Source organism: Tupaia chinensis, unplaced genomic scaffold, assembly GCF_000334495.1.
Source record: "Tupaia chinensis unplaced genomic scaffold, TupChi_1.0 Scaffold000362_1, whole genome shotgun sequence".
Classification (NCBI taxonomy): Eukaryota; Metazoa; Chordata; class Mammalia; order Scandentia; family Tupaiidae; genus Tupaia; species Tupaia belangeri.
The window spans coordinates 4,364,500-4,380,082 of record NW_006159859.1 but is presented as its reverse complement, the minus strand read 5'-3'; the positions used below and the strand labels follow the sequence as shown (position 1 = coordinate 4,380,082).

General features: G+C 35.8%; 1 protein-coding gene across 1 annotated transcript in view; it reads right to left on the bottom strand.

The window, feature by feature from the left end:
- Nucleotides 1–15,583, bottom strand: part of BLTP1 (bridge-like lipid transfer protein family member 1) — a gene marked incomplete in the record, with an annotated part of 179,272 nt that overhangs the window by 53,585 nt on the left and 110,104 nt on the right. The window contains 9 exon segments of the mRNA XM_027773678.1: nt 1,460–1,658; nt 3,293–3,504; nt 4,338–4,506; nt 5,444–5,629; nt 6,641–6,738; nt 7,479–7,584; nt 9,825–10,069; nt 12,130–12,368; nt 14,105–14,311. Coding sequence (XP_027629479.1) covers nt 1,460–1,658; nt 3,293–3,504; nt 4,338–4,506; nt 5,444–5,629; nt 6,641–6,738; nt 7,479–7,584; nt 9,825–10,069; nt 12,130–12,368; nt 14,105–14,311 — 1,661 coding nt within the window.

Genomic DNA, 15,583 nt, shown 5'->3' with positions numbered 1-15,583 from the left:
AAAAAGAATCAGGACCAGTAGTTGGCATAAGGTCTATGTCGCTGGACTCCCATGTAGTCAACTGTGGTTTGAGTCCTGGACCCGGTGGCTTAAATTGACACCAGGTACATGTGCATGCGTGTCCAAGATCCCAAGAGGAGAATGGAGGAGAAGGGACTGCGGCATGGCCATCCCCTCTGGGGAGTGATTTCTTGCTTTCTGTCTCTCTCTTTCTGGCTAGCGCACACACCCTTTAGCAAAAAAACCTCTCCTTCCCCACCAAAAAAAATTTAACGGCAGCTTTAACTTTATGTTCTACGCATGATTTCCTTATCTGAGTTGCAACACTTGGCCAGTTTTGAAACTCTAGTTGACACTTCACCAATATCTAGGATGCCATGACAATTTGTACTACCAGGAGGGAATGGCATTTGAGAATGCAAATGATTTAAAAATAAATTTCTGATAACCACAAACTGCCATCTTAGGTTAGAGACATGATTCATCAGCTGTGTCTTCTCTTTTGACAATGAACATTTTATGAGAAAAAGTAGCGGACTATCATTTCAATCTCATCAGGTCATGGATCTATGCCCAGAAAATATCTGACTTTAACTCTGAAACATTTATTACCAGGATTATTTATTCTGATAGCTTGAGCTTCAAAAAAGAGGTTCATTAAACTAAACGATTTTAAACTGAAACAACTTTGAACAAGGTACACTCTAAAGATAGAATTAAGAACTTCCTCACTAATCCTGAAACAAAACTAAGTATCATTCTAAACTTGACGCACATAGGTCTTAAATGAATTTTTAGTAACTCATTCTCAGTCTTAAATTCATATTCAAATGCTAATTAAATGGGGACTTGCTAGAGTACTAGGTACTTTGGTATTATATTTCTGTCTCCTCCTGAAAATGTTCAAAAAAGAAAACTGTTTCCATATTATAAATATAACTTACTTTATAAAGTGAAAATTTTTATTACTATTTTTTTTTTTTTAATATTGCCAAAACTTTAGGGCCAGCCCATGCCCTAGTGGTTATGTGAGCAAGATCCCACATAGCAAACAGCATTTCGAGTCCTGAACCTGGCAGCGTGAGAAACACATTAGGCACACATGTGTGTCTAAAATCCTGACACAGAGAAAAATGGAAAAGGGAATGTGGTATGACCATTCTCTACGGTGGCGACCGGGGGAGGTGGGGAGCCTCAATCCCAATGGGGAGGTTTGTTCTCACTTTGTCTTTTTTCTGTCTCTGGTGAGCACACATGCTCTCTGATAAATTAAAAATACATAAAATATTGCCAACTTTAAATTATAAATTATGCTTTTGAACTCTACAGTACCTATCTCACATGCAAATTCTAAATTACAAAAGAACTGAGCATACCTTAGTTTTACAAATAGAAACTTACTGTTCTCACTCATGCTTTTAAAATTCTAAAGCTCATATAGAAAATGAAAGAAACTCACAGGCATTCATCACTAGATCCCCACGAATTTCTGGTTTCCAGTCATCCCATGATGTCTCAAATCCATCAGCAAAACGGATACAAAAGTTTTTGAAATGCCCTTTGCTGACCAGAGACTCTGAAGAGCAGGCGGTGATGAGAGTACTTTCAATGGTCAACACCAAGGCAGAACCAGTGTCCAGGTCTCCCGTGTGATTAGACTGCAAGGTACATTTAAAAAGAAATAAGACAAAAGTGGATGCTGTTTAAAATTCGGAAATCGTCATAGGATTCAGAGACTTGAAAATCTGGAAGGGTCAAGCCTAGAAATCTTCACTCAAAAGCAGCGTGGGTGCCTTTTAAAAATCAAACTGCTCTGTTGGAAAGCATTTGCATGTGCATTTTCTTCTCTTACTTGAAAGAACAAATTCTCTACTTTTCTATCAAAAGCCTTAGTTTTAGCTGTGGGGAGTGCTCTCACTATGACACTCACCCCTGGTGTCTATGGCCAAACTTAAGCCCTGTCCTTTGTGCCATGAAAAAACTACCATATTTCAATTTCTAAGACACAAACATACCATGTTGCCCGTCTCCAACCCAATGATTTTAACACTACCTTGCCAAACAGAATCTACAAGATAAATCCATTCAACAACTGGACTGCATGTTATTTATGGAGAACTGTAACAGTAAAACACAGACCTCTGAACGACTGCTATATTGTTACTTCTCAGCCTGGCAAGTGTTGACAGGCCTTTTGATCTCATCCACATTTACATGCAAATACGTATGTATTCTTAAGAACTAGTCCTAAATTATGAAGAGCAAAAATCATGAAGAGAAAATTCTTGTTTTATCTAGGTATAACACATAACTTGGAAGTTTTGTTACCTTTAAGTATTATAGTTAAAAGCACTAAGTTCCCTTTTCTATTACAGATGAGGTAATTAAACAGTATTCCAAAGAGTCATTTTTTCCCCTAATTTATCAAGAAGTCTATACTAGGACCAGCAGATGGCACAGTGGTTACACTGCTGGACTCCCACATGGCCAACCACAGTTCGAATCCAGACTGGTGGCTTCAAAATCACATCGGACGCATGTGCATGCATGCCCAAGATCCTGGGAGGAGAATGGAGGAGAAGGAATTGTAGTGTGGCCATCCTCCCTGGGGGGATGATTTCTCATTTTCTATCTTTCTGTATCTCTCTCTCTGTTTCTCCAGTGAGTACATGTACCCCACAGCAAAAATCTCTCTCAAAAATAAATAATAAATAAATAAAGTAAAAGAAGTCTATACCAAATATTTCTTTGCTAAAAATCAATAAACTGATCCTAAAAACTAAGATTATTTAACAAAAAAAGTTTAAGTTATTGGATGAATGTCAATCTTATCACTATTCAGATGCATAGCAGACTTCATCAGAGAAAAGACTCATCAGATTCAGATTTAATACACTGTGGATGAAGATGGTTGAAGTTCGCTCTTTTTTTTTTTTTTTAGTAACGTCTTAACTATATTTTGCATTCACTTTTTGAATAAAATTGTCATTGAATATTAAATTCTACAATGTCAATCTTTCCTCTGACAAGTTTAAAGGTGTTGCTCCACTGTCTTCCTGCATGAGTTTTTCCAGTGAGGAATCTGCTCTTTCTTATCTCTCTCTCTACACAGTATGTCATTTTTCCTGTGACTGCTTTTAAGAACTCCCTAATTTTGCGTATGAAGTTCAATCTTGCTATCTACTAATCTTGTTAAAAAATATTCTGATAAAAAAATGATTACACTCTATATACTTAGAAATGGTTAGTAGAAATGCCTGACTCTTCATTCTGGAGTAAGATGTTTTTGCACCTGTGCAGTATTTGTGATAGGTAAGCATATTCCCAAATCATTCACAGTGAGCTGGAGGAAGAGAGTCCCAAAAGCCTGGGCTGAAGTTTGCTGGATACCAGGTAGCATGTCCACCACTTCCTTTGTAGCCATATGAATATCCTTATGTAAAGCCATGCGTTGTTCATTCCAGTTGTCATAGGCAGCCTTATAATTCAGCCAAAATAGCACAGCTTGATAATAAGGTAGAGCGGAAAGAAAATTAAAATCAACACTGTAAGTTAGATGGCAAGTAAAATCCTTGAAAGCTGCAAAATTCTGTTGACATAAAAATTACTCCTATAAGCTGGTAGCATTAAAATTAGAAAGAAGGCCAGCCCTTGGCACAATGGTTAAGGAGCTGGATCCTGCATGACTAACTGCATGGTTTGAATCCTAGAGTCAAATCCTAGACCCAGTGGTTTGAGGAACAAACTAAAAAATTTAGCATTATAATTAAAATTTGGAAGTAGACACTCCTATGTATCTATGTAGAAAGTAAAATAACTTTTAAAAGTAAAATAACTTTTAAAAACTGCAGAAAGACTGAGCTACAGTAGCACAGGCTGGACATAACTGCTCAAGCAGGCCGAGGCTGGGTGGAAAGCCCAGACTTAATTCTCAACCTACCCTGAAGAGCTGGGCATGGTGGTGGGGCTTGCCTGGAATCTCAGCTACCCAGGAGGCCGAGGGAGGAGGATCACAAACTCAAGGGGCCTGGGCAACATAGTGTGATCCTCTCTGAGAGAGCCAGGCCTTGTCGCATGGTGCCTGTGATCCCAGCTACTAGGAAGCGAAGGCAGGAAGACTGTGACATGGTGAAACCCTGTATAACATCACACCACACACACACATGCACGCACGCACACAAATACACACACAAAACTGAAGGGAATAAGCAAATATACTCGCATTTCGGATTAAGGAGACAGCTGTCATGTTTCACCATTTTCACTGGTGAACTACAGATGATTTTTACTTAGCATAGCATTAAGATATTTGGAAGTCCTGTAAGACTTTACCTTACCTCTATCAAAGGCCACAGGCTGTGCATACACAATTGGTCTATTCAAGGTAATAAGCACAGCTTCCCTATCTGAAGAACCACTGATTTCTTCTCTAAGGGCGTTTCTTAATCCAATTCTGGTTTTAAAATAGGCAACCTGATGAAAATCAGAACCAGCTTCCTCATAAACCTAAAATAAAATTTAAAATTCAATAAAATCAAGTAGTGGAAAATGTTTTAATAAAAAAATGCCATTAATGATATTATTCACTGAAAGAACTATAGAACATTTTTGTCAGTTTCAATGATTAATGATATATTTCTTATGCTCCATACCATAAACAATGAAATTAATATACGATGGAAGTCATTGTTATGACTAAAATACAGTCATAGATAGTTCATGCAAAAGATAGGATGAGGTTCATCTGAATGGCAATGTACTAAATATTTTGAAATAATCAGATCCGCTCTCCTTGAAATGCTTCAATTTGAAACTATTAATTTTTTTAAAGATAACAAAAACCTTTTGTTCACTTTTTCCCTATCTAATCCTTTATGTAGCCAATCAATTTTTAAACTGTGACTGACATTCTTTTAATTGCTTCTTCACTTAACAAGGGAAAAAAGGTTAAAATCTCCATAATAATTTCCGGCAAAATAAACAAACAAAAATATTCAATGAGTTGTGAAAGTTAATTTTTATAAAATAGAAAAACTACGCTTTTAAAACATTATATATTTAAAACTATTACATGCAAACTTGCCAGTATTCTAAAGAAAGTTATAAACTTAATATCACTCTAGAACTGATGAATATTAGTTTAAGGTACTGAAATAAGAAATATTAAGCAAAGCAAAGTTTATAAGCAAATGTTTATGAAAATACTGGATTAAGTTTCATGTAACTGTATTTACTGTAAGTTCTAACACTATGTTGCTATAATACTCAACAAAATGCTAAGGTAAAGCTGGAGAGGCCTTTTAAAATGAGTTTTCATTACAATTTACAATCAGAAATTTAGAAATTTAAAACACTTTTGTCAATATAGTAATAAATAAAGTACTTAAAATTGATGTGCAAAATTTAGAAGCCACATTTTAACATTAATATATCCTATACTAACCTGATGTTTGACGATCTGTCCTAATGCCAGATTTAAATCCACTTGACATTTACCAAATAGTTTCAGATAGCTGCTACTTCCTGGTGAAGCTTTGGTTTGAAGTCGGTTAGAAAGTTCCAGTTCAATCAATCCAGTTTCAAATCTCACAGCTCTCATTGAGGGAGTTGTAGCTGTTACTTGAATGCCCTAGCAAGTATGTTAGGAAGAAAAAAAAAATCTTAAGTTAATAATGTATCATCACACATTCAAATGCAATATTTCAATACATGATCATTAAAACAGTCAACTTCCAAAACAGGTGTGAGATACATCTAATGAACTGATAAAACTGGCAATATTCTTTAATTTTTCATGCTCAGAGGACTTTTCTAGCTATTACATATTTATTCAGTATTACATATTTACTGTTTAATATTACATATATAGTAAATATTTGGTGAGAAATTTTAATAATACACTAACTATTTTTTTTTCCTTTTTTTGGAGAGGTTTTTGCTATAGGGTGCTTGCACTTGCCAGAGAGACAGAGTAAGACAGAGAGACAGAAAGTGAGAAATCGTCCCCCAGGGGGGATGGCCACACCGCAATCCCTTCTCCTCCATTCTCCTCTTGGGATTTTGGGCACGCACGCACACGCACCTGGCATGAGTTTAAGCCATCGGGTCCAGGACTTGAACCGCGGTCGACTACATGGGAATCCAGCAATATAGCCATTACGCTAACTGCTGGCCCCAATAATAATACATTAATTATTAAAAACATTAATATTTATATTAAAGTACTACTGTTAATGGGACAAGTATACAACCTATGTACTTCCTGCACAGTATATTTATGACAGTAATTATTGGAACAAAACTAAAATATCCACCAGAAGGTAGTAGTTAAATAAACTGTTCTAACTATATAACACAATGCAGCTATTCAAAAAGATAAAGTTGTCTAAACATTCTGACAGGAAAGGTATCGAAGTTTTTAAAAATACATAAATATGCGTATATTAAAGATAATAATAGAAAACAACATTCTAAAATATATTCGAACAGTTGTTAAAGTTTTTCCACCAAATGGCTGGAGTTATAGTTCATTTTTATTTCCTATTTGGTAATTTGTGTATTATTTAAGTTTTCTATGACAAGCATGTATTAATTAATTAGTAAAAGACTTCTAAAGGTATCATTATTTTGCACATGTTACCTTAAATTGCAAGTTCAGAGAATAGAGGAGAATTTTAGGCTTATCTCCATCTGCTGTTCCATCGTGTTCATTCCAGAGAGGAATAGGCTGCTCCCCACCTGAATGAGGTTCAACAATTGTGAGTTTGGGCAATTGAGAGTTGTTAAAAGGAAAAAAACCAAAAATCGGTGCTTTTAAAAGAATTCCCTAAAAACAGATATTTTCTCTTTAATGATCATTAACTCAATCTTAAAAAAAAAAAAAAGAAAAAAAAACTTTAACTGATTTACATTTCACTGAGGAGATATATAAGATAGGGATAACTGCATTTACATTAAGAATATTTTTATTAAGAATATTTAATAAAGACAAAAACATTATAAACAATTGAACCAGAGAAATTATATATTTCCTGTCAAAATGGAAAACAGTAACCAAGCTCAACACACTCTTCAGGCATAGCAAAAAATATGGTAAGGATTGATAGTTACATTTTATCATGGAGCCAGCGTACAGCCACCTTAAAATCAATTCTAAAATTTTCTTCCCAAATGAATAATATTAGTTTGGTTAACAGACATGCTTTAAGCTTTTTCTTTTTCTTTTTTTTTTTTTTTTAGGCAGAAGAATAAAGGAGCTTTTTGAAATTTATGAATCTTTATGTATGACACATGGCAAATACAATAGTCAAAGATGCTGGAGGTAGGAAGGTCACAGAAGGAATGCAAAGTTTCTCAATCGTTATCCAACAATTATACCTAAATGCTATGACCGATACTCACTACAGACACATGAAACAACATGCAGCCAATGAGAATAAAAACCTAGACCTGGCCTACAAAGTACTAGGCCGTCTTACCAGATACTTTTTGTATTACTTCATTAACTTCCTTCATGAATACCTTCTGTACAAATACCAAGTGGTTTAGAAGATCAGTGGTGAGATTATGTTCAAAGGAACCAACCTGCCAGACAAAATCGGAGCATCTGATTAATTGTATGACTATACTGCTGCCTATATTAATACTACTGGCTTTATACTTGTTTCCTCACATAACCCAAACTCTAAAAATTATGAGGTCATTATTTACATACTATTTCAAATCAATAAATTAAAGAAGGGGGAAGGTTATTCAAAGTACTTCATACTTTACTGGCCTGATATTTTTTTTTCTAATAATACTAGTCAATAAGGTGTAAGAACTCTTTAAACAAGTGAAAATTAGACTTTATGTAATCTGCTTCTTTTAAAATTAAAATTTTGCTTAGAATAAAATTTATTTATTTATTTATTTATTGCTATAGGGCACATGCGCTCTCCAGACAGACAGACAGAGAGAGATGGAGAGACAGAAAGTGAGAAATCACCCCCCGGGGGGATGGCCAAGCTGCAATCCCTTCTCCTCCATTCTCCTCTCAGGATCTTGGGCGCACACGCGCCTGGCGTGAGTTTAAGCCACCGGGCCCAGGACTCGAACCATGGTTGGCTACATGGAAGTCCAGCGACATAGCCATTATGCTAACTGTTGGTCCCACCTTTCTAATACATAAGGCAGTCATACATCACTTGGCAACAGCATATTCTGAGAAACGTGTCCATGGGTGATTTCATCATTGTGTCAACATCCTTTACACAAACCTGCATGGAAGACCTGCCCCATGCCTAGGCTATCAGGTATAGCTTACTGTCTCACTGTCATTTACATGGCCAACTGACCAAAAAGTCATTTTGCAGAGCATGACGGTATTAGTAAGGACATATGGAATACCATGTGCTGGATTTATTTTATTTCAAATGAAGGACTAATAACATTATAGTTCTGCTAAACTGGAGTTGGAACACATTTCTTTTCAGACTAGAAAGCACAAATAAAATATACTTTAAAATATGGCAAGTAAATATTGGTTGTTAGAATCATATACTTATTTTTTAATACACTGTTTGTTAAAAACATAAACCACCCTCGTAGATGCTAGGGCAAGCAGGATCTAAAGAAAGATTGTCAGACTGAAATTAAATATGTCCCCCATACCTGTCATAGCGCTAAGAAAGAACCCAAACAGCTTTTTTCTTTCTTTTTTTTTTTTTTTTGAGAGGTTCTTGCCATAGGGCATGTGTGCTCGCCAGACAGACAGAGACAGAGAGACAGAAAGTGAGAAATCACCCCATAGGGAGGATGGCCATGCCGCAATCCCTTCTCCTCCGTTCTCCTCTTGGGATCTTGGGCACGCACGCACACGCGCCTGGCGTGAGTTTTAAGCTACCGGGTCCAGGACGCGAACCACGGTCAACTACGTGGGAGTCCAGCAACATAGCCATTATGCTAACTGCTGGTCCCCCAAACAGCTTTTTGAGAGATGTTTCTATTCTAGAGAATGACATTAATTGAACAAATAGCAAAGTGATTTTTCATAAGTTTTTAACTATTGCTGACAAACTGACAGGTACTTGGAGAGCCAGCACAGTGGGCCCAGGGTAGACCACGGAGGTGTGGCCTCTCCAGCTCTCAGTTCAGAGACTTCAGGGAAGTAGTTTGTCTCACTTCAGCTTTCTACTGTATCAAATCAGGATAATATCAGATGACCTGCTTCCCTGGAATTAAGTAAAATATATGTATCCAAATGCTTACTAAAATTTTAACAATCGTACGGATAAAAGTAAAAATACTGCTGGAATCAAGTATGCTGGCTTTCAACTTACCTTGTAAAGAAATTCATCTATGAATCTATTTTTTTCTTTCTATATGACCTTTAACTTATCACCAATAATTATGTTTTCTTGTATCTATCATATAACCTCACTAAGGCTCTGTGTGCTAACTTAGAGAATGAGAATGAATTTATCTGCTTGGAAGGGTGATTTAAGGACTCTGATAGTCAACGCACATAAAGCACTTGATGAAGGTTAATGCTATTCACTTTTGATAATGAAATGAACCATGAAAATTTTACAGAGATGGATGTTAAATCCAATATGAGAAATGGAAATTCAAAGATGACTAATGCATTTTTTAAAGCATGTTTAAATGAAAGTGTAAGGAGAGAGTGAGTTATAGACGCAGTCCTATTCCAGGACTGAACTCTCCTATAGGAATGAGCAATTTAATAATTTATCTTACAAGTTTGGATCATTACTTAATTTGATACCTAAAATCTTGAATACTCTTAAATGACAAAGTCCAAGAAAATATAAATGTAAACTTACTTCTGCCACGCACCGTAGATAATTTCCCTGTAAATAGTACCCTTGTTTAGAAGGTAATTCATCTATACTCCACACCTGATCTGAGTAACTATCATGTTCTTCCATTATGTACTTCCCTGACATGGTAACAGGAGGAAGGTTCAGACTAGCAGAAGGAGGAATGGTGGACATATCTGTGGCAGACACCTTTGAAGTAAAACGCAGTCTGTGGTTTGGCAGTTCAAATGTAAACCGGGTCTGTGCACCTGTAAGAAATAGGAGAAGTTACTGGTTGTGTGGGTGCTCACTCGCTCACTCACTCATTCACTCCTCGCTTTTCCCAAAAAGTATGTCGAAAAGTAATGCATTGATATTTCCAAAGGTATCTTGACATACGGGAAAAGATTATTTTAAATGTATTTTTAACAATTCTTCATCTTTAAATGTATATCTGGTTACTATATTCAGTCAACAAGTGTTACTAAGCCAGTAAGTATTATTTATTAAGCATCTTAGCATTGTATCAGGTGTTAAAGGAACACTTTCAAATGTTTTTTTATTTCACTAAAGACAAAATAGGAAAAAAAAAAAAAAAAAAAAGAAAGAAGAGGAGGGGAGGGGGGGGGGGAGGAGAGGAGAGGAGAGGAGAGGAGCAAAGCGAAGCAAAGTGAAACAACCCGGCCCTGAAGACTTACAACAGAGAAATTAGTGAAGCCCCCTCAACGAAAAAAATTCCCGATTCCACACAGTGATTTATTCACTAAGAAGAGTTGGCAATTAGATGACTTGTAATCTGATCTCCTCCCAAAACTGTCAAATCAGTTAAACTGTATAAAAAATTAAACTATTTATAAAGTACATAACACTACAAAACATATACGTTCTTGACTTTTAAAATAATTATTAATTGCACGTTTTACCATATAAAGATATGTTACAGATTTCGTTTGCTACTGGTCTTAAGTATTTTAATTAACAATCTGTTCAAACAAATATATAAGCTATACTATTATTCAGTCCATATCTCTCCCAACTGTATATGAGGGCACTAAAAGAACAATAGAGACCTTACAAAAATGAAGATGTATTACTGTCAATTACATACGTAATCTATATGCACCCACTACTTTCAAATTCATCAAATGTACTGATATTCTTCTGTACATTACCAATCTTCTCAACTCAAACATCATTAAACAGCCACTTTACCTATGTATGTAATTTGTAATATATTCCTAGTGCTCTCAACTGAACAGAACCATTCTCTTTCAAAATACAAAGATGCTTGGGTCAGCCCATGGAATGATCATTAAGGCAGCTGGATCCCACATAGCTGAGTTTGTGGTTCGAGTCCTCAACGCCGTGGCTTGAGAAATACGCCAGGCATGTGTGTGCACATGCCCAACATCCCGAAAGGAGGGAGGGATGGAAGAGAAGGGATTATGGCATGACCATTCCCGTGGGGGATGCTTTCTCACTTTCTCTACCTCTCTCTTCTCTGTTGATTACATGTACCCATAAATAATTTTATTTATTAAATAAATAAAGATGATCCTTATGATGGAATTACTATAACCTGATAGAGCTGAAAATATCATAAGTCAATAATGCACATCAAACATTTAACCTACTGAGCATCATAGTTTAGCTTAGTCTATTAACATGTGCTCAGAACATTTACATTAGCCATGATTTTTGCCAAATCATCTACTACAAAACCTATTTTATAATAAAGTGTTGAATAGGGTATATAATTTACTGAATATTTTACTGAAGTGGAAAACAAAATAGTTGTATGGGTACTTTGGGTATGGTTTCTATTAAATGGGTATCATTTTACTATCACATAAAGTTGAAAAATTATAATTCAAACACCTGCAAGTTAGGGACCATCTATACATGACACATTTCACAATAAAAAGAAAAAAGCAAAGGGTCACAAAATCATACAGAAGAAGCTATTTTGAAGAAATCAAATTATTTCTGATTTGAATTAAATGCAGGATAAAAGTAAACCAAGTTATCCAGACCATAAGCACTTAAGTGATGAAGAAACTCATTTCATTTATTCAACTAAAATTTAAGTTGAAAAGTCTCAATAGTTGAATAACTTTTAAGAATTCAAAGTGGAGTCCATTCTAGCCATTCAAAGAAGTGCATGGATATTTTTTACTTGACTGGACAACGTTATTAATGAAATTTAAGTTTTATAATCAAAATAATTTAATTTTCAAACAATACTCTGAAATCAAAATTATCTTGTCAAAATATAATTTCTCAAACAAATCATAAATTTTAATAGACTAAATGAAATATTAAATGGTACCTGTCATCCCATGACTTCTCATTCTTCCCATCTTGTATTCCGCCTTCAGAGATGGCAGAAGTGCTGCTCCAATGGCTATCCCATCTAACATGGCGCTGAATTTAAGAACGATAGGCTTCTTTTCTAAGCCTTCTGGTAGCTGAGGAAATTCATTTGTTTCAATGGGAGTTTGGTTAACACTTGTTGGGGTTTTTTCAGAAGGTAATGGGGTTGCAATATCTTCTTTCACAGGCTGTGGGCTATAAACCAAAAAATTAGAAAAACAACCGCACAATTAACAGCTACTATTTATTGTGCAAAATTTTATACAAGTTTCTCAGTGAAAAATAGCAAATATATATTGTGAACAGACATTTTCTTTGCAATATCAGATCATATTAAGATTTCTTAAAAACAACCATTACACAATGATAATCTAGAAAAGTAAACAAGAAGTAACAATAATATAAACTTCTGGAATATATTGCCAAGGCAAGTCAACATTAATGTGAAACTGAGATTTAAACTCAGATTTGTCTGGTTTCAAATTTTATGACTTAATCATTAGGTATTCTACTGTTGATGTCTACTATTAGAACTACTGCCACTATTATTACTCACACTATTAACACCAACAATTACTTGAGTGCCAGGTACTGTTCTTAGTGCACTATGTGTTTTATCTCATTCACCACATAAAACCCTTGGAATAAATGCTGTTATCTGCACTTTACAAATAAGGAAGCACAGCTATTAATAGAAAGTGGTGAAACTATTGTAGCATTTGAACCTAATCAGTCTGATCCCACAGTCTGATTTTTTCAAGGACGGCACTAATGACAATACATTACAATAAGAAAAACTTCTTTAGAGTATTTTAAAACTAAGATTCTGGATTCCATGTGTCATTCACAGGAGAAAAGTTACAAGTTTACTATTTTGGCAACTTCAGCATGACTTACTACTACGTTGGAATTGAAGATCTAGAGAGCGCAGCTGGGATCGCTGCTTCAGGACACCATCAAAAGATATGCTGCTACCAGATCCTGACTGAACGGGGGATGGGAGGAAAAAGCATTGTAACTTGACCAGGCCTTACTGTGGGCTGATTCCTCTCTCACTTTCTCCTCTCTCCCTCTCTCATCTGTGTGCATTAGCCCCCTGGCAATTAAAAAAGAAAAAAAAAGAAAAGACACGCTAATGTTTCCCCACTTAATAGAATGGGGAAAAGGAAACAGTGTAAGATAAATTTTTTACTTCAGCAATGCCACTGCATGAACAAAGGCTACAGATATAGGTAACAAGGGTTAATGTGCAAAGGGCCGTTTTGCTTCCCTTTAAAATATTTATGTTGCATGGCATGGTCAAATCCCACCTTGATTTACACACAATAATTTCATACACAGGACAGTGCAAAACCATGCATGGTGCACAAGTGACCACTGCAATTTCTTCAACCATTGCAGTTATAAATTTCAATGAATTCAAAGTAAACAAGGATTAATATGGACCTAGAATTCATCAGTTTGCTTTCTATTATATCTCTCTTTTTAAAAAAATAATTATTTTTAATTTTATTTATTCATTTACTTATTTTATTTTGACCAGAGAGAGACACAGAGAGAGAAAGTGAGAAAGCAAGCAACCAGGTCCAGGACTTGAACCATGGTCAGCCATGTGGGAATGTCCAGCACCTTAACCACCATGCCACCTGCTGGTCCCCAGCTTTCTATTATATCTCTTATGATCACAGTTTTCTATGATCTCTTGAGCTTTATTTATGCAATATGGAACAAGACAACTACATTTCTGACAAAGTAGAAATGTTATCCAATGTGACTCTCTCATAATCATACCTGGATATTCCCCACCTGCCACTGTCCTTAACAGTCAGTACCTAGAAGTAACACTTTACCTTCCTCCAAACTTCTATCACAGCAAAGAAAGCCTTGAGATATTACGGAATCACAGAATGTGAAGGAACAAAATAACTTACGCTGTCGAAGGCTGTCTGATGAGGTCTGAGATCTGTTTTGATAGCTGGTGAGAACTCCGAACCATCATACTGTGTAGGGTGGCAGGGTGCTGAGGAATGTTGATGCTGATGGCTCCTACTTTAAACACAGCAGCATTGTTCGTCTTCAACCCTCTCTGAGCACTGTAGAGTGCCTGGGACTTGGCAATACTGCACTTCACTACAGTTCTATCAATAGAGAAGGGGGATCATTAAAACACAGACAAACAGCAACATAAAAAGGGTATTTAAATCATATATTGAAAAAAAAACACGCTTTCTAAAAATATTAAAATACACTGAATTTACACTACACTGAATAAGTATATTCTATTTCTTTAATAGAAAGAATGTTTTCACATATAAATAAAAGCATGAACACTGATATGTCACACATACATGTACACACAAAATTCCACTTTGTCTTTTTTTATTTTTCCCATTCAGAACTCTTTTTCAACTTATTTTAGGCATCTGTGCAACCACTAGGAGAGACATTGACACTTTTTACTATGTTAAAAGAAATCAATAGGGCGGAAGAAATGTAACATGCATTCTCTGGTTTTTATTTTCAGTTTATAGTTCCAACAAGTGGCAAAGAAATGAGAGAAGTCAGATTCATAACAGAAGTCAGAGAAGGCCTCTATTCTTAGCTAAGAATTAGTAAGTTTTACTGGTACAGACATAAAACAAAGACACCATCTTTCTTTATTGCTTTCTTTATTCTATTGGAATGCCTAGAATGGCATCTGGAAGATGATAGGCACCCAATGAATATTTGCAAAATAAATGAGCAGAAAGAAATAAAGCAAAAGAATGACTCTTGACACCACAACTGTGGAATTCCACATGATATTCCATAGAACATGTGTGATAGGCATTATATATTATAGGAGTCATGATGAAGCAGTCTTTGACAAATTAATTAGAAATATAATGAACTGGAGTATTAGGGGTAGCTTCTAAAATAACTGCTAACCTTCAAATGGGCAAAAAGACTATTGACTATAAAAAGATCTAGCAAAATGCCAATTTCAACTAACGTTAGGTCAGTTTGCACACACTAATCTCTGCTTAGACTGTAGAGGATTCATTACTATACTCAGTTTGTGTATAGTCTCACAGACCTAAAGTATTAACTCATGGCATTTACCTTCTGTTAGAATAAGCACTGAGAAGCCTAACAGGCGTCCTAACAAAGCTTAGATGCTTTGAGGCCTTGGCATCTCTCCCTGTAGCTCCACTCCAAACACCCCCTACTTGAACATGCAGGCCCCAGACTTCAGAGGCAGGGAGAGAGAAGATACAGCTCTGCTTGTGTGGCCTACCTCGGTTCAGCTTGGCCGGGAAATCTCTGCAGTGGGGGTGTGGAGTGTTGTGATTACATGCAATTCAGTCAACTACTAAAAGTCACTGAACTTTCTTTCATATCTGGCTACTGTACCTTACATGTTTACCTCT